At 43.6% G+C, this 23,966-nt stretch overlaps 1 protein-coding gene across 2 annotated transcripts in view; it reads left to right on the top strand.

Annotated features, from left to right (window-relative positions):
- The window catches only part of BMERB1 (bMERB domain containing 1), a 1,034,991-nt gene that overhangs the window by 597,741 nt on the left and 413,284 nt on the right, over positions 1–23,966 (top strand). For both annotated transcript variants that reach the window (XM_069647125.1, XM_069647126.1), the window contains exon 2: positions 2,224–2,347. In XM_069647125.1, the coding sequence (XP_069503226.1) occupies positions 2,224–2,347 (124 nt within the window). The remainder of the gene's footprint in view (positions 1–2,223; positions 2,348–23,966) is intronic.

Here is a 23,966-nt window from a genome sequence, read left to right as displayed (position 1 = left end):
CAACATAATCATGGGCCCTTATCTCTTTCTCCCCAAAACATGATTCCGCATAGTGGCCAACCTGACAATCCACTTTGGGGTTCGGATAAAAAACGGATGCATGAAAACTCTATCCTCAAGGAAATAGACGAAGTAACATACTCCAGAGATACCCTTTAGTAATATCGAGGTGATCTATGGTTATACATATATCGCTTGAATTGGTGACTTGTATACACCATAGAAGCAGTGTGAATTCTTATTAAGGCAATGTATGTGTCTTCACTTTAGATCCACACATGCCATAATTGACTGGCATGGGGAGCTGAAACTTAAGTTGCTAATAACATGTGTTTCTGAACATTAATGAAAATTTGCAATGTTACCAAAAGAGTGGACAAACGTCATACCAGATCTGAGGATACCTGAGGACTACTTTAGAAAATAGTTCCATATACATGACTTATGTCCCAGGATAACATCAACATGATTGTTGAAATGCTTCAGTAGAAGTTTCTGCTTTGTTTGAGTGTTTATTCACATTGGGGAAAGTGATGAGTTCACATGTTGTGTGTGATGAACATATGTGTGGTTGAGCTATGTTTTTAATATGTATACTATTTTATTTACCCAGCAGTCTCGTTCTCTAGACTTCGCATTCTACAAATATGTTGCTTCAGAATTGTTGAAAAGCTGCATGTAAATGTTGGAAGCTAATTGAATTGATTAATACATTGATTATTTGGCTACAGATCCAAAACCTATATGACATCGTGATATATTTACTAAAATGATACTGAACTATCAGAAGTCATTGCACATGTCATACAAATGTTTCTGAGGGATCCCCTCTCTGATACTATTTCACTACCAAAGCTGACACAAAATTCGAATCTAAGGGCCTCATTACACGGAATGCGGTAAGAGTTTACCGGTAAGGGCACCGGTACCAGTAAACCCTTACCGCCTTACTACGAGGTCCCTTTGCCGGACACGACCTCAACAGCTGGTTTTAGCAGCCGTTAAGGAACAGGCCCGCAAAGGGACCTTGGTGCTAATTACGGTACCGCAATTTGCGATACCGTAATTAGCTCCTTCCCCATTCCCATTGAGCCCTATGGGGACAAAAATAGGAATGGGGAAGTGCCTTGGTGAATGGGGAATTACCGCCCCCGCTCACCTTGGAGTAGGGCGGTAATTCCGCCATCCACCAAGGCGGACACAGTAAAATACCGGCGGCAACCATGGCGCTAAAAGCGCCATGGTTACCGCATACCGTGTAATGAGGCCCTAAGACATTGGCGAATAGCATATCAGTGATATAATGGTATGTTCAGGTATCTTTAAGAACATAAACCCAACTTCCTGGTCTGTTAGTGCTGGCGGGTTAGCAGAGCACAGGCGGTGAGAGAAAAGACAGACCAACACAGGTTTGAATCCCGGTACCGCGCTTAGAGACTGGTCTCTGGTATTAAGTATGTTATTAAATATTGATTAATTAAAGTAAGTGGTGGTACAAGTCCAAACAGCATTTTATGAATGATGCATGGAACATTAAACAATATACGATGTTGAAAAGGAAGCCAGTGGAGGTACTCTAAGTTAGGACAGATGTAGGCAACTTCCTGACCTCAGATGCAGTTAGTTAACCAGGTGTTTCATTTGCACAAAGTGTAATTGAGGTCAATGACACTGTTACAGCTACGATACAGGTATCTGGATTAAGGCGAGGAAGAATCGTCCACAATAATTGCTGATCATAGTATCAGGTAGAAGAGGCCAATTCACCCTAGGCTGACAAGATCAGATCCACATGGAGTTGTATAGCCACAGGGTTAGCTGAGTGCTCTAAAGTAGGCCAGTGAACGCTGGGGGGAAGTCAGGTGCAGTTATGGATGGTATCGCCCATCCCTTCTCAAAGTCAGGACCAGGGTGCAGTATAAGCCTGTGCAACTTCCTGCCTCTGCACCAAGGATATCTGCACCTGTGCTTTGACAGGTTCCTTTCAAACCCCAAAAGGATCAACGAGGTCACGGATGTCACTCACCGTTGCAGGTAACCCCAGGACCTCTCAAAGGGTTCTTGGCCCGACCGACATCTTGAAAGAGTGGCAGATGACACCTCCACACGGCCTTCCTGCTCACGTTTCTCTGATGTGTGGGGATTGTGGTGTCTATTCAGCAGTTGCTCTTGGCCTTGTGCTTCAGCACTTTCACTAATTCTGTGTCTTCTCCAAATCCACAGACCAACTGGACATCATCTCAATGGCGGAAACAACGATGATGCCGGAGGAAATCGAACTGGAGATGGCAAAAATCCAGCGGCTTCGCGAAGTCTTGGTCAGGAGAGAGTCTGAACTCAAATTTATGTAAGTGCCAACATTATTTCTTAATGAAAATGTTACCACAGAGAGTTGCGTCTGAGGGCGGATTTGCTCAGCATAAGCATTCTACGCGACGCGCTCACCCGCTTGCTCATCTGCATGCATTTCCTTAATTGCCAACATTAATTCCTGCGGCAGTAAGCGCCCGATGACTCATGGCTGTGCAAAAATGAATAATAATTGCTGGAAATAAATGCAAAATATTATTGGGAAGCCTGCTTTGTTGTTTCTCTTGTTAGCAGGGGTACTCGTGTGGAAGTTATAAGCAGGGATTATTTTTATGCCAGGGCCTATACTTTATGCCGCTATTTAACGGCGGAGGGATTCTGGGGAAATAGAGGCTGCGGCCATTTAATGTCCACCTGCATTTACTGTGGTTTAATATATGGACCCCAAAGCGGGAAAGAGAAACTCTTCAGCGATTCTTGCGCTGAAGCGAATCCGCTAAAAATGCTGCGGAAGGAAATGAAGCTATCATAGTTATGAAGTAGCGCAATGACAATATCTTAAGACACACAGGGTCAGACTTGTCGCGGAAGCCGCAGCCATTTCCCTTTCTGATTTCAGGATCCTCATAACGCGACTAAACATGCACGTTACCGCCAGCTTATTGGAATGCCCAGGTCTCCTGGTCTGCAACCTGTGGCTCTTCAGATGTTTTGGACTACATATCCCATGACCCATCACCATTGATTATGATGTCTAGGAATGATGGGTGTTGTAGTGCAAAACATCTGGAGAGCCAAAGGTTGCAAACCCTTGCCTTAAGGAATGCAGGACCTGTTCATTTCAACTTAATGGCAAGTACCATGTAAAAAATAGTGTTATAACACCTTTTTGGTACAGTGCTTCGTCGGGGGAGGAATCTGGCACGAAGCGCTATATAAGAACATATTATTATTATTATTACTACTGTTAGTGTTATTATTCAGCCTACTTGAGACTGTTTAATTTGCACAAGTATCAATAAGTCTGAACCGGTGAGTTCCTATAGCACCGAAGAGTACATATCATACTATGTTTCGTCAGATGCAAGTATAGCTACAACTTTACATCTTTATTTCAACATGGTAACTCATTCTCTCTTAACCCACACAACCAATACAACTAAAGCGAGTTGTCTTCTGTACCTTTCCAGATGTCAGTGTCACACAAATAACACCTGGACATCTACACGTAAAGCTAAACCATGCGTCAGTATTTCCACAAAGTGCAGAAGACATGGTTTGGGGCGGGGGTGTACCCACCCCGGTGATGCCCCCTTCAATACTCCTTCCTCCCCTCATCCCACTCTCAATTCTCGTGTCTCCTTCGCTAGTGTCCCCCGTATTGCCCGACAGCCCACCCTTCCCCTTCCAGGCATTGCCAGTCCATGTGCACTTCCATTTGGAAACCCATTATCAGCCAGCCCCTGTCCTGTCACCTTCTAACCCACTGCCTTCATCCAGCCATCCTACTGACATATGGAAATCCTTTCCACTAAATCCTAGTGAGCTCAAATTGCGCCAAAATGAATAAGTGAAAATATGTATTTGTTTATTTGCAATAAATAAGCTGCTATTAGATGACTTAGAAAAGGTGATTTCACTGCATTCCATTGTTTTAGTCATGGCTGATGGATAACCTATGACTGGCAATGGGGCCAGTGATTGTACGGAGTTGTGGTCCAGTGAGACCATCATATTTGTATAATGATATGTTTTATTATATATTTTTATAGTGCAAACCTAGGTCGAGAGCAACAGAGCACTGTGCAGGACGTAGAGCAAAACATTGGTAGCTAACATTTAGCAAATCATCAAATCAATATTAGTAACAATGATCAGAGTACAAAATATGGAACAGTAGGTGGCTGGAATTTAGATTATACCAAAGTGTTATTGGAATAGCCAGCTCTTCAGTTGTTTCCTAAACTGAAGCCGACTTGGGGCAGCCATATTGCCACCGGGATGCAGTTCCAGAGGACCGGAGCGTTGCATGAGATGGACTGTTTCCTAGTTTTCTCCTTCCAGTCTGGAGATGGTCACATGAGGCAGGTCGCTGTCCAGCATGGCGTGGAATCCACTGGCTCGGGAGGCAGATTTAGAGTGCCCTCTATTGGATCTTGGAATGACTGCTGCTAGTCTTTTAAAAAACGTTTTAACTCATGTATTTCCTGTACAATGGGCTCATGAACCCACTGACTCGTAAAGCCAACTCTAGTTTTCAGGCAATCCACAAAGAAGAAACTATTGGGTTTGAATGTCAACGGAAATTCCATCAAAACGTTATATAGAGTCATTCTAAATGCCCGCCTGGGTAATGCCATTCCTCGTGCGGACGAGCTGAGAGCTCTAGGTGCTTGGAGTCATGTAGGGCTTTAGATATTGAGTTGTTTCATGCATTTGCATTGCGAATAGTTGCATTTGTGGAGCAAATGTGCCTTTTGAAGTGGGGATGCTAAAATCACCGTGAAAAAGTCAAAAGGCAATGGAAAGATGGCTATACATCTCTTCAAAACAGGGACCTGTACCATTGGCTCTACAGAGGTTACAGACAACAACTCCCATCAGTCCTAGCCAGTGAAGTCAATGGTGAAGTATCATGGCAGTTGTAGTCGAACACATATGGAGAGTCACAGGTTGCAGATCTTTGCTTTGAGGGATTTCCTTTCTGACAATTTACGAATAAGCCTACACATTGCAATACACATTTTTTTCAGTTTCCTTTTAGTCTACTAGATGTTGCTTACTTTCACCATCTTACATAACAATGTAGCAATGGTGGTTCCTCATGGAGGAAAGCTTTAACACATGTTTTGGGAGCATATAGTATACAATAGCACACTTCTTTTCTTCTGTGTATTTTAAGAACAATCTAACAAAGGAGCCCCCTGGTCACCTCTGTCTCTGTAGCTTGGAATTGTGCAACTGAGAACATCCTATGTTTTTAATTGAGGTTGCACTGTGTCGCCATGCAGTTTTGATACTTTATAGCATGGTCCTGGCCAGACCCTTGACTCAAATAAAGGACTAGTAATGTTCTCTCCCTGGCTGGTTGAGCAGTTCATTCTTTGCATTCCATTTGCCAATTGCTGGACCTGCAGTGACATATTCTTCTCTGCAGGGGGCAGTGCTAAGCAGGTCAACGTTGTGTGTAAGGCTTTATTGTTCTTTGTGTAAATCGCAGGATTCGAGTATGAATGGCTGTTAGCGCTCTGACATCTTCCTCATCCTGGTGAGGATCTAGCAACTGCTTTCTTGGCTACACAGCATCCACGATGTGGGACGTTTTTCCCTAGATAAATGCTTTTCTATGCCACAAGTTGGCGCCCGATGCCAGAGATTGCCCTGATGAAGGGCGCATGGTCCAAAATACATTGGGCACTATTTTTTACAAGTACTATAGAAGGAGCAACATCAATAAGGATGAAGGATGCAGATATAAGGGCTGGAAAATATTACTTCACTTGAATATACGTTTGCTGTAGTATTTAATACTTGAGTGCAACCAAGTCTGGTGGTGATCCCCAAGTCGTGTATGCAGACTGTGTCGAGAGCAATTCAGGTTTTGGCAGAACCTAATAGTACATTTGAACTGAATTCAGGAATTAAAAAGAATTGTTCAAAAGACGGTGCACGCTTAATTTTCTCATTTTCAACTTAGGTATCTGTCAATTGTCAACACTGATCTCTTCCAGCACTCCCCCTCGTCACTTTCCATCCACAGCGGCATACGGTAATGCCATCAGACCAATACATCATTCCACACAGGAAGTGGAAGATGACACAGTGGTGTAACTTGGGAGGACCTAGGTTGAATGGCATGCAAGTTAACCAATCGCTTCTGGCTCCCTTGGCAGATGAGCATGCGTCAATAGACTCTTGCAGTTTAGAGAGGGAGAGTTGATGACTGGAGCCAGGTGTGAGCTGAGGCTCTGATAAGGGGATCACACATTGAGTCCCAGGACTGGGAGGTCTTCCTTTTAAAACTCCTGGGGTCCCTCCACTTACATGAGGAGGGATGCCAACACACAAATACAGTCACATTATGTTACTGTAAACGTATGGTTTACTTCAAATGGAGAAGCCGGTCAAGTGGGAGACTACATTGGTGTCAGCCTGGGTATAGCCTCTGTGAGCATGGATGTCTGGTGGCAGTGATTTGCTAGACAGGCTTAACGAGCGATGACAGAATAGGAGTTGGATTACTGGGTGGGGGTGAGGATCTAGAAGTCTGATGTGCTGCAGAACCAGAGGATGAAGAGGGTTTGGGTTTCCAGGAACTCCCAAAGCATCACGTGATCTATTGACTCCTTGCTACCTTGCCATGTGGGTCTCAGCAGACTCAGTACTGCATGGACTCTGTGGCTGTGTCTGATTCACGCTGGGTGGGGAGTCTAGCGGCTATGCCTGACTGTCCCAGACCCCCCAGTAGATGATAATGCTGGAATGCCTTCACAGCTGCACCTGGTGGTAGTTCTCAGGGCGCTATGCTAACGCCGTTTATTGAGTGTCTCCAAACATGCTCTTTACTGAAGTTGGTAGGGGGTTTTAGAGTGCTACGCTAATGCCGCTCACTGTGTGCCTCCACGGGTGCTTCTTACTAAATGAAGTGTTGGTCCTCCCCAAGCTACCCTAGCATTACTTATTGGGTGCCTCCACAGGCAGTGGTGTTGGTTTTCAAAGGTGCTGCTTATGAAGTGCCTCAACAGTGCATCTGACTAGAAATGGTGCTGTTCCTCACAGCCCTATGCTAGAGCTCCTTATTGAGTGCCTACACAGGTGCTCCCTACAGAAAGTGCTGTGGATTTTCAAAGCCCAATTCTGACGACACTGAGAGTTCCTTCACAGTTGCCCCTCACTAAAAGTGGTGTTGATCCTCACAGCCCTATGCTACTGCCAGTTAAAGAGGGGAATGCATAACGCCCCCTGACTAATGGTGGGGTTTCTGCACTCCTATCTGGGCGCCATGAAGCGCGCCCATGATGAAAGGAAACGCGTAAAACCGTTTTATAGGTTCATTCGCAGCTGTGTTTATGGGGCACATGAGATATTCCTGGGTCTTTTTCTGCCAGCGGCTCTTCATTGTGAATGAAGGCAACAATGGGTCTAAAAAGTGCCTGCTCGCCCACATTTCTGTTCCACCCGCCAATGCTTGCAGGGTTCTTTAATATGTATGGGAGCAACCGGATCGGTCTATATTATAGTGCAGCAGCTGCAACACTGAAGTTAAGTTGAGTATCAAGTTCCGTAGGAAACACGAAAATAGACTTGCTAATAACATTTGACTTGCATGACGGATTTGGCTGATATTTTGCAAACAAAGGTTTTTTTGGTAAGATTCGTTAAGAAATGAAAAGGTTATGAAGAGAGAAAACAATGTTGTTTTCGGGCTACTCCCATTCATTTTCCAATAGAGAAAAAGACAAAATTTCCGCACGGTGTACAGCAAAGACCGCTGGACGGAATTGAACCAGATACAAAACAACATGAGCCTGAAGCGTTGACTCGATTTCTGGGAGGGGTCTGGGGTTATTACATCCAGTAGTTGTTAAAATATTTGGCGGAGAAGGGGATGCCCCATTCGCCAAAATTAATAGCTACATTTTTCCCATGGTGCTTTGCAGCGGAGGCCTTTCAGAAATGAAAAGCCACAATTTATTTTTTGCTTTGCTCGATGCAAGAGTTAACAGCGGTTATAACAGGTATTAAGTGTAAAGGGGACACAAAAAGTCATTTGGAAGAGGAAAAAGGGTGAAATGGCATTAGGATAGAGGTGGGGAGGGGGAAAGAGGATACCATGTGAAATTGGAGAGTTGGGGGCAGTAAAGGCTGGGGACCAAGTTACGGGCTCGAATGTTTTCACATAACCATGTTTATTGTGCGGGATAACCACAGTTGTAATAGAAAACGTGATCAGGAATGAAAGTGCGACACACAAAATGACAAGTCCTGAGGGGGAATGAGAGAGGGCTAGAGAGGGAAAAACGACTTGGGAGAGAGGGGGTCACTTGGTGAGTGCCTCGGAGGGCAAGGACGAGTTTGGGATTTTGTGTGCTTTTTTTTGGCTAACTGCAGTTATTTGCAGGCGATTACGGATAACCAGAGTTATTTGTAGTTATTGCTAGTATCAGAGTTTTACTAACCGCGGTTATAGAAAAAAGGTTTATTTAAAAAAAAGAGAGTCAAGAAAATGAGATCAATACAACAAAAAAGGGGAATATTACAGATACAGTGAGGTAGGGGTAATGAGTGAGACGAAGGCTCTAGATACTGGGTTACTTTAAGGAACTCAATGTTGCAATATGGAAAGTGGACATGGCCAAAGAGCGTGGCCACTGGCTATGGCCAAAAGCCATGGGTAGTCGGCCCCAACAAAACCTCTTGGGGCAACATGTCAAGGGGCCAAGGCAAAAGACCGTGGCCACTGGCTATGACCGAATGCCAAGGCTAGTGTGCCCAAATGTAATGGGGCCATGGCTAGTGGGCCCGTTTAGGAAACCTATTGGAACAATATGTAAAGTTTTCAAAAAGGCAGTGTGCAATGGCTATGGCCGAAGGCCATACCTACTGGGAACGGAAGAAAGCTATTAGGACAACATGTAAAGGGGCCTCGACCAAAAGGCCAGGGCCAATGGTCAGGGGCGAAGGCCATGGCTAGTGGCCCGTAAAAAAAATAACAAAACCCTTGAAATTCACTGAAAAAAACCTTAGTTAAGGAACAGTTATGTTGCGCAGATTCAATGCAACAAAACCCTTGAAATTCAGCAGATGTGGGAAGTCATGACCAGCTTAACTCAGCGCGTTCCCATTGCAAAGCCCATGCTATATTTTAAGAGAAGGGATTCACATTGACATACAAACTGGCATAATGGGGGACATGGTATTATGGGGGACATCAACAGGGGCATGCCAGGTTAATCTGGTCATGACTTCCCACAGCCACTGAATGTCAACGGTTTTGTCGTGTTAAATCTGAGCAACTCAGCTGCACCTTTACTAAGGTTTTTTCAGTAAATTACATAATTAATTCATGGTGCATATATAAATGTTTATGAATTCCAAGCGTGCTTTTTGCCCACAAGTTCATTGTTGTACACTTATGCGTGGGTGAAGTTGATGTGGGCTGCTCTATTTTGGGAAGTTCTGCCGTGGGCGCGTGTATTAGCCCCATACATTCATATTCCTACAAGGGAATGATGGGTGGAGGCACGTTCACATTTTCTGAACCTTTGGAAAGGTAAAATCACTTGCCTGCTGTGCCGCCCGCTCACCTCCCACCATATCACTTTTGGGAACGTTATTTTTCTCAGGTATCATTACATCCCACTCTCCTGCTTAATGTGTAGGTCTGTACCCTGAAGCCCTCTTTTATCTGAGAGTGCACTATGTATTCATGCCGTATACACACATATGAAGAATTTGTATTTGTATTTATTAGAAGTAAGGATGGCCTACAGGTGGGGTTTCCCCACTGCTCTCTTCTTCTCAAACTCAAGGAAGCTGAGAGTCTTATGATAGAGGCGGAGGCTGGGGAGGAAGAGGCAGTGGGGGAGATCCCAATTTCGGGTGCTAGGCAAGAGCGAGCGCAGAAGTGGTTAGAGGGGGACAGAAATAGAAAAGTCAAGGTTCCACTCAGGAAGACCGGAAGAGGTTGGGAACTAGTGAACTAATGGGCGGTGCCTGACTCGCCTTTAGAAGATAGTCTCCTGGTACGCTTGGTGGAAGTGAAAGTGAAACTATCCGTAATAGGGATAGAGGAGCCTCGAAAGGTGGGATGTGGGAGGAAGGCTCATAGAGTAGGGGGGGGCAAGGCTAGCAGGATAGCAGGATGGAAGGGATAAATGGGTCATTCGCTAGGTTCAGACAAGTGCCTTCCAAGTCAGATCCCTAGTTAAGATACTAGATCACTGAGTTTCGCTCTAGTCGAGCATGGTTAAACTGGGGGTTTGGAGAGATGGGGGAGAGTGGGGTAGGAGGTGGGTGTGTTCATTGTAGTCCTTGTTTTTTTGTAAACAGATGTCTTGTTCCAGTTACTTGGGTTGAGGGGTTGCAATCGGGGGGTGGGGGGTGGATTGTTGGTTGTAGGGAGGCTAGGGGGAATAATTACAAAAACACAATGTAGGGCAGACTTTGAATCACATTACATTTGTATGTTCTCATGAATCTAGGGGGAAGGTGTGCATTACTCAAGGTCATTGCGGGAAGGATGGCTACTGTAACGGAGGATCAGGAAGGTGAGGACTGTATTCAGATGTGCACATGAAATGTTCAAGGGTTGAATTCCCAGATGAAAAGGAAGTTGGTAATGAGGAAATTGCATTACATGTCCTTATCCATAGCCCTTCTCCAGGAGACCCACTTACTCTGGAGAGATGAAAAGAGGTTGTATCAGAGGTCATTTCACAAGACAGTCTATTGCCTCAGCTGCCACAAAGACAAAAGGAGTTGCTATACCACTGGGTGAGCAGGTTCCCTTCTCCAAGATGAAGGTTTTACGAGACGCCCTGGGCAGGTATGTGCTTGTTAGGGGCCTGCTATGGCACCGCAGGTTCACACTAATATCCCTATATGCCCCCCAATAAGACAAGATGCCTTCCTTGAGGACTTCCTCCTACAAGCTCTCCCCTTTGTGGAGGGCCAGGTTTTGCTGGGAGGAGATTTCAATTTGGTGCCCCATCCCCTAGTGGATAAGACCTTACCCCCAACCAGGCTTGATTTTAAACATGCCATATCCTTCGCATCTCTCCTTCGGGAGTTAGGGGAGGTGGACACTTGGAGGTTATTCCACGGAGAAGAGATGGACTTTTCCTTCTATTCACATGTCTACGGGGGTTTCTCCCAACTAGATCTTCTGTTGTTCTCTAGTGACCTGTATCAATATGTCGGGTGGTGGAGATACATACACGGACGCTCTCCGATCACGCCCCAGTCACACTTGCCATTTCTGTCATGGCTAGCCAGGAGAGAACTAGACGCCCAAGCAAATTACATGATCCGGTACTGTGGGACCCAGTTCTATGTAGAGAGATAAGTGAGGTAATAATTAACTACTTCAGGAAAATAAGGCCTTGGGACCTCCACTGGGAATTATATGGGACGCCATGAACCCAGTGGCTAGGGGGGAACTAATCAGTAGGACAGTGCCATACACCAGAGTGTGGCATCTGATCCGGGTGAAACTAGAACAGGACCTAAAAACAGGAGAGGAGGAACACAAGAATGTGGGGTCACGGGCGGCTCTGCGCTCGCTGCACATAACTCATAAGATATTAGAGGAACATCTGGCAGAGAGAACGGCCCAAGCAATGTTAAAAACTAAACAGTACTATTACGCCAATGGCAATCAGGCAAATGGTCTCCTGGTAGTGAAACTGAAGAAACTGCAAAACCGTAATCCAGTGCTGGCCTTAAGTGATTCCTAAGGGGTGGTACAGAGGTGGGAAGCCGCCAAAAGGGATCTACTCAAAGCTCATTTTCAGACTGTCTTCCGAGCAGAGGATGGTCTGATAGACACCCAGAGCAACTACTTAGCTGGGGCGGGTCTGCCTAGAATGTCTGCCAAAGAGAGGGAAGTTCTGGAGGTCCCGATTTCCATAGGGGAAGCAGAATGGGCCTTCAAATCTCTGAATAATAAGACCCCGGGGCTGGACGGTTTTACAGCACCCTTCTATAAAAGGTTTGTCTCTATTTTGGTTACTCACCTAGTGGATCTTTTTATTTCAATTTTAGACTTGAGTAGTGGGGCTCATTCCATGGGGGTTTCAAACACAGTACTAATCCCTAAAGCAGGTAAGCATCCAACATTATGCGACTCTTACCACCCTATTACACTCACCAATATGGATTCAAAAATGTTCTCTAAAATGTTGGCACGTAGACTAATGGAGGTATTACCACAGATTATTGACGGGGACCAAACGGGGTTCATCCTAGGACGTAGTACGCATGATAATGTGCGGCGGGCCCTGAGTCTCTTGGAGGTGGGGTGCTCGTCAGAGGTTGATAAGGGGATAATTGCACTTCATGCACATAAAGTGTTCGACCAGGTGGGATGGCGTTATCTTTAAGGGGTTAGGGCGCAAATAGGGATTGGTCCGAGATTTAGCAAATGGATTATGGAGGTCTATAAGGAACAATCGACCTATAACCGGATTAATGGGGTACTCTCTGCTAAACGGTTAATCTCCAGAGGCACACGGCAGGGCTGTCCGTTGTTCCCATACATTTTTGCCCTGTGTATGGAGTCGCTAGCCTGCCACATCAGGAATAATGCCAACATAATGGGAATATAAATTGGAGAGGGTAAGCTATAAGGCTTCTCTTTAAGCGGATGACATCTTGCTAACCCTGTGGAGTATTCGAACCTCTCTGGGGGAGGTGCTGGGCAAATTAGAGGAATGATGTCAGATCTCGGGTTTTAAGATTAATTACGATAAATCACATGGTCTAAACATCTCTTTGCACCCACAGGAGATACCCCAAATTGTCGGTCTGACCGCTATAAAATGGTCCCGGGAATCTATTCACTACTTAGGAGTGCAACTTCCCAGGAGAATCTCTGAAATCTACATCTGTAATTTCCCACCACTATTTCAAGAGCTGTCAGAGGATCTCATTAAGTGGGATAGACAAGAAATCTCCTTATTTGCCAGGGTAACAGCTGTAAAGATTAATCTTATCCCGTGGCTACTGTATCCCTGTCTGGCACGAGCAGTAAAGGTCCCTGATTCAGAACTTCACACACTATGGGGGAAAGTCCTTAAGTTCATATGGGGGAAGAAACGGGTGAGAATCTCAAGGAGGGTACTACTGAAACCGGCAAAATTAGGAGGCTTGGGAGTCCCAGGCGTGTTACATTACAATTAAGCTGCGCATGTCTCCCATGAGTTGACCTGGGCAGATGATGGGATGCAACCGAAATGGAAAAGCATAGAACAGGGATATTCTGCGGTTACACTCTCACAACTTCCATACATGGAGAAAAAGGCTGTAATGAAAACCTCAGATTGCAAGCTTCTGACCATGACCAAACATACACTCTATTACATAGGAAGGGCACTGAAACAATGGGGTTGGGCCCGCTGACACTGATCCGGGGATCATGGAGGTGAGAAGCTTTGACTCTTGGCGGGCTTGGGGAGGCTCACTCACTTGCATCAACTGTTTAGTAATGGTGAACCGCTGAACTTTAACGAATGCATGACAGCCTTTGATATAACTGAAAGGGAAAGGTTTCACTATAGTTGAAGAGTGGGAGAGGGTGCACAGCTTGTTTCTCTAGTCTAAGCTGGATTAGTTTATTGCTGATGTACACTTAAGTGTAGTGATACTTAATAGGGTGCAGCCCACTATACAGTGCCTCCGTGTCAGGCACTCGTTATATACTGCGAAAGAAAGGACCTAGGCTTGTTAGCCATCGGTGCGGCCCGCACTCCTTAAATCCCTAGAAGGGTTTAAATCGCTTATATTATATCTTTGTTGAAAGTAAACGATGATTCTAAGTGTGTTACTTTACAATCCTTTTATTCATGAGAACAATCTTTTGTTTTCTTTGATTTTTTGCTAACGATTGGTTAAACTTCACCAATTCATTATATGCTGAAATATTGGCAAAGAAAAATAACCTAGGGCTAATGCATTTCGGAAAAATAATTTCCTTCTTCAGAGCCTGGTTACATTCAAAAACATGTTAATGTTAGAATATTCAACAAAGCATTAGGTATGCATACATTATGCAAAACAGGGTACCCACAGTCGACAGACATGTACATATAACAAAGAGAAGAGAAAACATATAACAGTTTGTCAGTGAATTTTGTAAGACAAGCTATCCATATACATTTCTGGTTTATTGTTAATTATCTTATTCTAGGTTTAGATAAATCACATTGTTAGATTCATTCAACTTGTCTGATTGCTACTGTGCCTCACGAGTCCTCATTGTACTAAATGACATAGGGCATCGTTAAAGCGTGTGCTTAATGATATATTTAGAAAGTCAGGTAGTGTCTGGTTAGTCATCCACCTTCACCCAGTTGTGGCACTGACCTGAGGCTGATGTTGTTACTGCTCGATTCGAGCGTGAGGATTTTGTATCGTCGGGCATTCACAGAACGCTGCAAGAAGAAATATTGTAATGATTGTAAATGCGTGTCTAAAGTGATCGTGGAACATCTGCTCTGCCGTGACTACAGAGCGTCTGCTCTGCCCTTTACTTTGCTATGTGTGCGCGGGTCCTGCTTACCTTTTGAGTGCTGCTCTCGCTAACGTATGTGATGCTCAAGTGATGGTCTGCACAAGACTGTGCTCCCGTCTCTGTATGCATGTGAAACCTTGCCGTAGCAACGTTGATACTTAAAATGGCCGTACGCGTGAACGCGAGCCGGCGATTTTGGTATGGGCAATTTCCAAATATGGTCAAGTCGAGTTACTGATAAGTAACAGGATATTAAGGATCATAACAACAATGTAATGATGACAACTTATTGTAAGATGATAAGAATCGTGTTGTAGATAAGGTATTTACAACTGCACTTCTGCATGGATCGCGAGTGTGCAACAAGAGTGGGACAATAAAGTTTAAAAACTAAAAAAAGGCAGGAAAATAAGGCTGTTAAACGTTTAAAAAAAGCTAGTTCTTCAGATTGGATTCAACGTAAAGATACTTGCTATGTTGCTGCATAAACCATATTAGTCACATCTGGCATGTCAATGGTCTCTCACAAAGCGTGTCAATATAAAGCTACGTGTATTGATGCTGCATAATTCATATTAGTCACCTCCAGCGTGTCAATAGTCACTCACAAAGCTAACCTAGGCATGTGTATAGTGATGTTCACAAGACCTAATGCCGATGAATAGAAATGGAGATATTCATCAAAATGACTAATCATAGGTAACACAGAGTAATCAACAATAAAATCATAATCATCTGCAAATCTTGTAGTATATTGATAATAGTGCCTTGATCATAGGTACATGAGTATTCACCTATAATAAAAAATGTTATGGTTAGGAATATTATAGAAAACAATTAAGATCAAACTCATCGTTCATTCCTCGTGGTGATAATGCTTCTAGTCTGTCAATCCAAAAGGATTCTCTCTGTTGTCTTTTCTTCTTGGTGTCCATGGAGGTATTCGCAGTAACTTCCAGTACCTGAAATTTGATTTGTGAAATGTTATGCTTCTTTTCATTGAAGTGCTTAGCCACAGCCGAATTTGTATTTTTATTTCATATGCAGGATTTGTGTTCATTGATGCAAATTTGCAATTTACGGCCTGTTTCACCCACGTAATATAGTCCACAAGGGCAGCGTATGCAATATGCACAGTTTTCAGTATTGCATGTGGCGTGGCATTTTATCAGGATTTTTTCTCCTGTATATGGGTGTAACACAAAACCTCCTTTGATTATGTTGTTGCAATTGCTGCAGTTTAGACAAGGATAAGTTCCAGTTCTTTTTGTTGGGTTGCTTCTTCTTGGCTTGTCATCTCGTGTATTCACAAGAAGGTCTCTCAGGTTGTTAGAACTCTGGTAAGCAAATGTTGGTGGGTCGGTAAACAGATCTTTCGTTCTTTCATCTTTTGTCAAGATTTGACAATGCTTATTGATGCACCTCATAATTTGCATACTCTGGGTTGAAAATGTAGACACGTATACTAGGGATGGTGATGTTCTATTATCTTTAGGGATAAGGGTGCTTGATCTTGTTTTGGTTGCTACTTTATCTGTTGCTTTTTTAATGTCTTCCTCTGGATATCCTCGATCTTCTAATTTCTTACTCAATTTGACTAGTTCTTGTTCAAATTCACTCTGATCACTGATGATCCTTTTGAGGCGAAGCATTTGTCCGTAAGTTAAATTGTGCAAAGTGTTTTGTGGATGAAAGCTCATCCTGTGCAGTAGATTGTTCCTGTCTGTGGGTTTGGAAAAGAGGGTAGTTGTGATCTGTTGATTGTGCACTTTGACATAAATGTCAAGATAATGTATCCCGGGGTTCCCTATTTCAGAGGTAAATTGTATCCGATGGTCAATGCTGTTGATGTATTGAAGAAATTCATCCAAAGTTTCTCTTGTGTCCTGCCATATACCGAAAATGTCATCGATCTATCGTCCCCATAGTTTGAGCTTGTCCTTCCATTGTGCTTTTTCGAGAATGTTGGTCATTTCAAAGCGATACATAAAGGCGTTTGCGTAGGACGGTGCCATGGTGGTGCCCATGGCAGTGGCTGATGTTTGGATGTAATAGTCATTCTTGTATCTAAAGTAGGAGTTTGCTGAAATAAAGATCAAAAGAGACATTATGAATTCCTTTGCTGCTCCTATCTCTCCTTCTTGCAGGAGGAGCCACTCGACTGCTTCTTGACCCAAATCATGGGGGATGCTCGTATAGAGGCTTGTCACATCAATTGTAAATAGAATGTCATTCTCAGTCAATCATACATTCTCCAAAATATTCAAGAAGTGTGTGCTGTCCTTGACGTAAGTTTCTGTTTTCTGTATTATAGGGTTGAGAAAGTAATCTATATAAGTCCCAAGAGGTTGCAGTATTCCTCCTGTTGCTGCCACGATTGGTCTTCCGGGTGGGTTTGTGAGTCCTTTATGTATCTTTGGTAAACAGGCTTGGACTGGCTTATAGGGCAATAGGCCCAGGGCCGAACCAAAAACGTAAAATGCTTGTGTGGGGCCGTTTTTTCGGTCAAAGTGGGCCACTTTTTTGGCCAATGTGGGCCAGTTTGATGAGTTACTTCACAATGCGGCTAATAGTTTTGACCAGTGTTGCTGAACAAATATTCTTCAAAATGAACAGTGTGCATCGCATCTGATCAAAAACCTCCCCCTTGGGTTCGATTCAGACAGCTTCACAAAGGGAATGAATTCCAATTTGCAAATGTGGGCCACTTTTTCATTGGTGCCCGAGACAATTTTATGCCCCAGTGCGACCTTGTTGGTAAAAGATAAAAATGTGGGATGGTTGATCTCGATATCTGTAAGAATGATTTGTTTTTTTAGTGATCATTTCCCTTTCTTTTGCTCTGGTTAAGAGGATTGCCAGGTTATTGCTAATGTCATTAGTAGGGTCATGTTCAATCCTCAAATAAACAGTCTGATCATCAAGTTGCCTTTTGCATTCTCTTTCATAATAGTGTGTGTTCTGTATCACCAGTGCTCCTCCTTTATCTGTTGGTCTTATTGTAATACTGTCGTTGGAGTATAGATTGTGTACTAACGCCATTTCTCCTCTGCTTAAGTTCTTCTTTTGGGGCGCTCCATATTTGATTTTTTACAGATCAGAAATTACCATTTTTTCAAAGATATCGATTGCTGGCACACTGATGGGTGGCATGAATGTGCTTTTTGGTTTAAACTCAACAAATTCGGTTGGTTCCTGTTCCCTGACTGCGTCTTCCATTTCTGCGAAAAACACTTTCAGTTTCAATTTTCTTGTTAGTTTATGAAGTTAGACCTTAGTGTTGAATAAATCAGTGCTGAAGGTGGGTACACATTTTAATCCTTTTTGTAATACTGATTCTTCTTGTTGGCTCAGTATGCGGTCCGAGATATTGACCACTAGGTTGTTTGAGTTTGGTATCGCGTTTGTACTCCGGGACGTTTTCCTCTGCCCCCTCCTCATTCTTTTCCTCGTTGGTTTTCGTCTAAAAAAGTAGAGGGATGTGGAGTGGTACTGCTTGTGCCTGGTCTTGTGTATCCTCTTGCGCCACCTTCTGTTTCTGTTGCTGCTGCTGTTGAAATTTGTCCGTCTCTACTGGAGTCATGTTGGAACTGCTATTGTCTGAATTAGGGTTGGTGCTCCTTGGACGTTGTGGTTGGTTCTGATATTTGTCTGCCCAAGTATAGACTTCGTCTCGTAGGTAGTCGAAGGTATCGCGTCTAAATTTCCTTATTTTCCTGGCTTCTAAATCTTTTGTATAGCCTTCCAGTTTTTTATTGCTGTCTATCAGGATGTCCTTGAATGTATCCACACTTGTGAGTGTGGTAATCTCAACTGTGAGATCTTTGATTTCTTGCTCCAAAACTGATAGGTTTGCTGACAATTCTTTAATGGTCAATAAGATTAAATCTAAAGAGCACTTATTGAGAATCTGTTCCCATTTTATCACAAACGCCTTACTTTCTTTGCATAAGGTACATTTTAAACCAATTTTGAGTCCTCGTGGTATTCTCTGTGCCTTGTAGTACTGTCCTAAAGTAACTGCATGCAATTTGCAGTTGATGTTTTTCCTGATGGCATATTCTGTTTGATCTTTTTATTTGGATCAATGTCCTGTGTATTGATGTTAGCTTCCTTAATAAGTCCAAGGATTTCATTTGCCTCTTCAGCTGAGAAGCCTAATGTGGTTGCTCTTACTTCGGTTAATTTCTCAATGTCATCATACGACATAACTGCGTGCTACTCCTCAATTGATTACACAGAAGTGGAATAACTAGAGTTGAAGAGTGGGAGAGGGTGTACAGCTTGTTTCTCTAGTCTAAGCTGGATTAGTGTATTGCTGATGTACACTTAAGTGTAGTGATACTTAGTAGGGTGCAGCCCACTATACAGTGCCTCCGTGTCGGGCACTCGTTACATACTGAGAAAGAAAGGACCTAGGCTTGTTAGCCATCGGTGCGGGCCGCACTCCTTAAATCCCCAGAAGGGTTTAAATCGCTTATATTATATCTTTGTTGAAAGTAAACGATGATTCTAAGTGTGTTACTTTAAAATCCTTTTATTCATGAGAACAATCTTTTTATTTTTTTTATTTTTTGCTAACGATTGGTTAAACTTCACCAATTCGTTATATGCTGAAATAGTGGCAAAGAAAAATAACCTAGGGCTAATGCATTTTGGAAAAATAATTTCCTTCTTCAGAGCCTGGTTACATTCAAAAACATCTTAATGTTAGAATATTCAACAAAGCATCAGGTATGCATACATTAGGCAAAACAGGGTACCCACAGTCGACAGACATGTACATATAACAAAGAGAAGAGAAAACATATAACAGTTTGTCAGTGAATTTTGTAAGACAAGCTATCCATATACCTTTTTGGTTTATTGTTAATATTCTTATTCTGGTTGTAGATAAATCACATTGTTAGATTCATTCAACTTGTCTGATTGCTACTGTGCCTCACGAGTCCTCATTGTACTAAATTACATAGTGCATTGTTAAAGCGTGTGCTTAATGATATATTTAGAAAGTCAGGTAGTGTCTGGTTAGTCATCCACCTTCACCCAGTTGTGGCACTGACCTAGGCTGATGTTGTTACTGTGAGGATTTTGTATTGTCGGGCGTTCACAGAACGCTGCAAGAAAAGATATTGTAATGATTGTAAATGCGTGTCTAAAGTGATCGCGGAACGTCTGCTCTGCCTTGACTGCAGAGCGTCTGCTCTGCCGTTTGCTATGTGTGTGCGGGTCCCGCTTACCTTTCGAGCGCTGCTCTCGCTAACGTAGGTGATGCTCAAGTGACGGTCTGCACGAGACTGTGCTCCCGTCTCCGTGTGCATGTGAAACGTTGCCGTAGAAACGTTGATACTTAAAATTGCCGTACGCGTGAACGCGAGCCGGCCATTTTGGTATGGGCAATTTCCAAATATGGTCAAGTCGAGTTACTGATAAGTAACAGGATATTAAGAATCATAACAATAATGTAATGATGACAACTTATTGTAAAATAATAAGAATCGTGCTGTAGATAAGGTATTTACAACTGCACTTCTGCATGGATAGCGAGTGTGCAACAAAAGTGGGACAATAAAGTTTAAAAACTAAAAAAAGGTAGGAAAATAAGGCTGTTAAACGTTTGAAAAAAGCTAGTTCTTCAGATTGGATTCAACGTAAAGATACTTCCTATGTTGCTGCATAAACCATATTAGTCATATCTGGCATGCCAATTGGCTCTCACAAAGCGTGTCAATATAAAGCTACGTGTATTGATGCTGCATAGTTTATATTAGTCACCTCCAGCTTGTCAATAGTCACTCACAAAGCTAACCTAGGCATGTGTATAGTGATGTTCACAAGACCTAATGCCGATGAATAGAAATGGAGATATTCATCAAAATGACTAATCATAGGTAACACAGAGTAATCAACAATAAAATCATAATCATCTGCAAATCCTGTAGTATATTGATAATAGTGCTTGATCATAGGTACATGAGTATTCACCTATAATAAAAAATGTTATGGTTAGGAATATTATAGAAAACAATTAAGATCAAACTCGTCGTTCATTCCTCGTGGTGATAATGCTTCTAGTCTGTCAATCCAAAAGGATTCTCTCTGTTGTCTTTTCTTCTTCACTATACCCAATTTAGAAACTGGGATTCCCAGCCCCACACGAAAAGGTGTGCCACTAGATTGCTGAATGCCCTTGAACTGAATATTCACGCGGGAATCTCTAAATGGTGTGTTTCTCAGCTGTATAAAATACTGGATACGGTAACCCTATAATGCCTCTCCCATACATGTCCAAATGGGCAGAGGATATTGGGGAAGTAATCAAGGATGATGCTTGGTCAAAAATATGGACACAGATGCATAAGTCCTCCAAATGTGTTACAGAGAATGTATGCATATATTTTGTTATTGTTGGTATCTGACTCCAGAAAGACTACACCGCATGTCCGGAGATTACTCAAGATACTGCTGGCATGGATGCGCAGTGGAGTGCTCTCTCTACCATATGGTGTGGACATGTAAGAAGGTGGTTACGTTCTGGAAAGAAATTCTTTCAAAAATGTAAGACATTACAGGAATTCTGGTGCCTACTGGGGGATACGGGCAATGGGTTATTCCCCTTAACGTGGCCTATGTCTACATTAATTGGAGATCTACTCCTAGTGGCTAAATTGACAATGGCCCATAATTGGAAATCAGTTGAGGGCCCAGTGATCCAGATGTGGTCAGTTAAGATAGGGGATACGCTAGTTGCTGAGAAAAAAAACGGCTTGTATGAGTGGAGATATGCTAAATATGTTGCCATCTGCTCACCCTTCATTCAATTTGCAGACAAATACCCCGGTGTTGTAGGTAAACCACTACTCATGCAGCAATTTTCAATGTTGTAAATATGACTGTTGGGGGGCGTGCGTCCAAATATGTGCCTTCGGGGCTGTTCTGTTCTCGCATATGGAAGTAACTTCATGTTGCACTTTGTAAATGGCCTCCTGTGAGTCTTGTTGATCTATGTATTTGAAAGATGATTTTTGTGTTCTTGTTATGTCCCACAATGTATTAAATAAATGTTTTTCGAAAGAAAAAAAAGAAATCATGTACAGAGGATACATGGCGAAAGGTGGCAGATTTCTTAAGTAGGGTGTCTTTGCAAGAAGCAATGTTTGTATAGATGAAGTAAAAGAGGTAATGTAACGTAATGTAATGTATCATTTGTATAGCACCTTTTCCCATTAGTATGGCCTCAAATTGCTGTAGGTGAATGCCCTATGGGGACCGAAGTCCAAGGTATGGAAAATGTGCCAGATGAGTCTGTGCATTTTAGCTGATATCATGGTAGGTAGGGGTGGCCAAGTCCCTCTTTGCTAACCATGTCGAGCTGGTATGTGGATGGGTACTGTGAGGTTGTCGGAAGGTATGTGAGTGCAGGAGACTCATTATGTGTCCAGCTACACCAGATTTTTGTTGTGAGACATAGCATAATACCTGTGTCATAAGAATCCAGCTTTGTGTCTTCAAATAGTGTATGAAAGCAGATGCATGCGGGTGGGCGGCTGTGCCTTTGGCTATCTTCTATCAATGGAGTGTGATACATACCTGTGTGTCCTGGCTGGTTTCTTGGTTTCGTAGCTGTGGCGTGAATTCTGTCCTGTGGTCTGCTGGAGTTTATTCTCTCCATTGTTCAGTACAATTTACGAGGGGTTCATCTGAAAGGTGGTTAAATAACCCAAAGTGTGGCAGGGATTCGTCAGGATGTGGGGGAAGCCAGTTCTTGAGGTTGTTGCGGAAGCAAGGTGATCCTCTAAGCGGCGGATATTAAGGGGAAATTGAGTTCCAGATTGTGAGGGCTTGGACAGAGAAGGAGGTTCCCCCGATTCAAGTCGATTTGAAGGGAGGGATCACAAAGAGGAGTCCAGTGCCTGATCATAGGGTTCTTTTGGGTTGGTAATTGGGTGAGTTTGTGTTGAAGGTATTCTGGGCCTGTCTTTGGGAGGGCACAGAGGGTGATGCACATGGCTTTGAAAGTGGTACGTGGACCAACAGGGAGCCAGTGGAGGACACAGAGGGCGGGTGTGAGGTGCTCTCTAGGGCCAAGGGCCAGGAGGAGTCTAGCTACAGTGTTTTGGACCCCTTGGAGCTTTCTGATTTGATAAGCAGGGGTGCCCAGGTAAAGGAAATGAGCATATTCTAGGTGAGAAAGGACGATAGCCATGATTGCCATGACTCTGTGCGGGTAGGAGAGGTAAGGGAATATGCATCTCAGAATGCAGAGGTGTAGATAGCAAGATTTAAACAGACCTGATGTAGTGTGAAAGGGTCAGATCAGCATCCATGGTGCATACTGAGTTGGATGTGGTGAGAGGAGCATCTAGGGAAAGCAGGCAAGGGGTGGGTTGGGGGAAGAGTGCTGTCTTTCTGCATATCATGAGTTTGTCTTTTCCGGGTTTGAGGCAGAGGTGGTTAGCAGTCATCCAGTGGTCGATTTCTGAGAGGCTGGAGGTGAGGTCGGAATGCGGGAAGGCAGAAGTCTTAGGGATCTTGAGGATGATCTGGGTGTCATCTGCGTAGTTGTATCAGGTTGGGTCATGTGAGTGAATAAGAGCAGGAAGGGGGTTTAGGTGGAGGTTGAACAGTAGGGGGGGATAGGGAAGCACCCTGTGGTACCCTGTTGATGACTGGACAGTGGGGTAGAGGTGAAGGGTGGGAGGAGGGGGATTTGTAATCAATTGGTGAGGAAGGAGGAAATCCACCTTAATGCTGCGTCCCTAACGCCGATCGAGTGGAGTCTGTCCGCGAGGAAGCTGTGGTTGATGGTGTCAAAGGCCGCCGTCAGGTCGAATAGGATAAGTGCGGCACAGCCTTCTGAGTCTGTGGTTCTTTTTAGGACCTCCCAGATAGAGACTAGGGATGATTCAGTTCCTCGTAGGGGTCTGAAACCGGACTGGGTGGGGTCTTTGAGGAGGTTGGATTCAGTGAAGCGGCAGAGCTGGGAGTAGGCTGTTCTGTCAATAGGCTTGGCTATAAAGTGGTTGTTGGATATAGGTCTGTAAATGGCCGGAAGGAGGGATCAAGGGAGGGTTTTTTCAGTAGGAGTTTCGATATACAATGTCTTCAAAGCTGTTGGGAATATGCCTGCAGTGAGGGAAGAGTTAACAATAGATCCTGCAATGCTGCCTGCACATGTTGAGGAAGGGACTTAAGGAGAACTTGAGGGCAAGGATCTCCTGGGGATCCAGAAGGTTGGCTGCTAGCAAGAAGCTTCAGGAATTTGGGTTGAGAGATGGAAGAGAAGGAGGAGAAGACAGGGTGGGTGCGGACGGGTAAGAGGGGTTGGGCAGGGGAGCAGGCAATCAGGGGGGGAAGCGCTGCTAGTTTAGTGCTGATGGTGTGGTTTCTTTCTACAGAAATATTTTAAAATTGGTCCGAGAGG

This window comes from Ambystoma mexicanum, chromosome 2q (assembly GCF_040938575.1).
Source record: "Ambystoma mexicanum isolate Mex_15411 chromosome 2q, UKY_AmexF1_1, whole genome shotgun sequence".
NCBI lineage: Eukaryota > Metazoa > Chordata > Amphibia > Caudata > Ambystomatidae > Ambystoma > Ambystoma mexicanum.
Note: the sequence above shows the minus strand (reverse complement) of the source record. Positions and strands in the feature narration are given on the sequence as shown.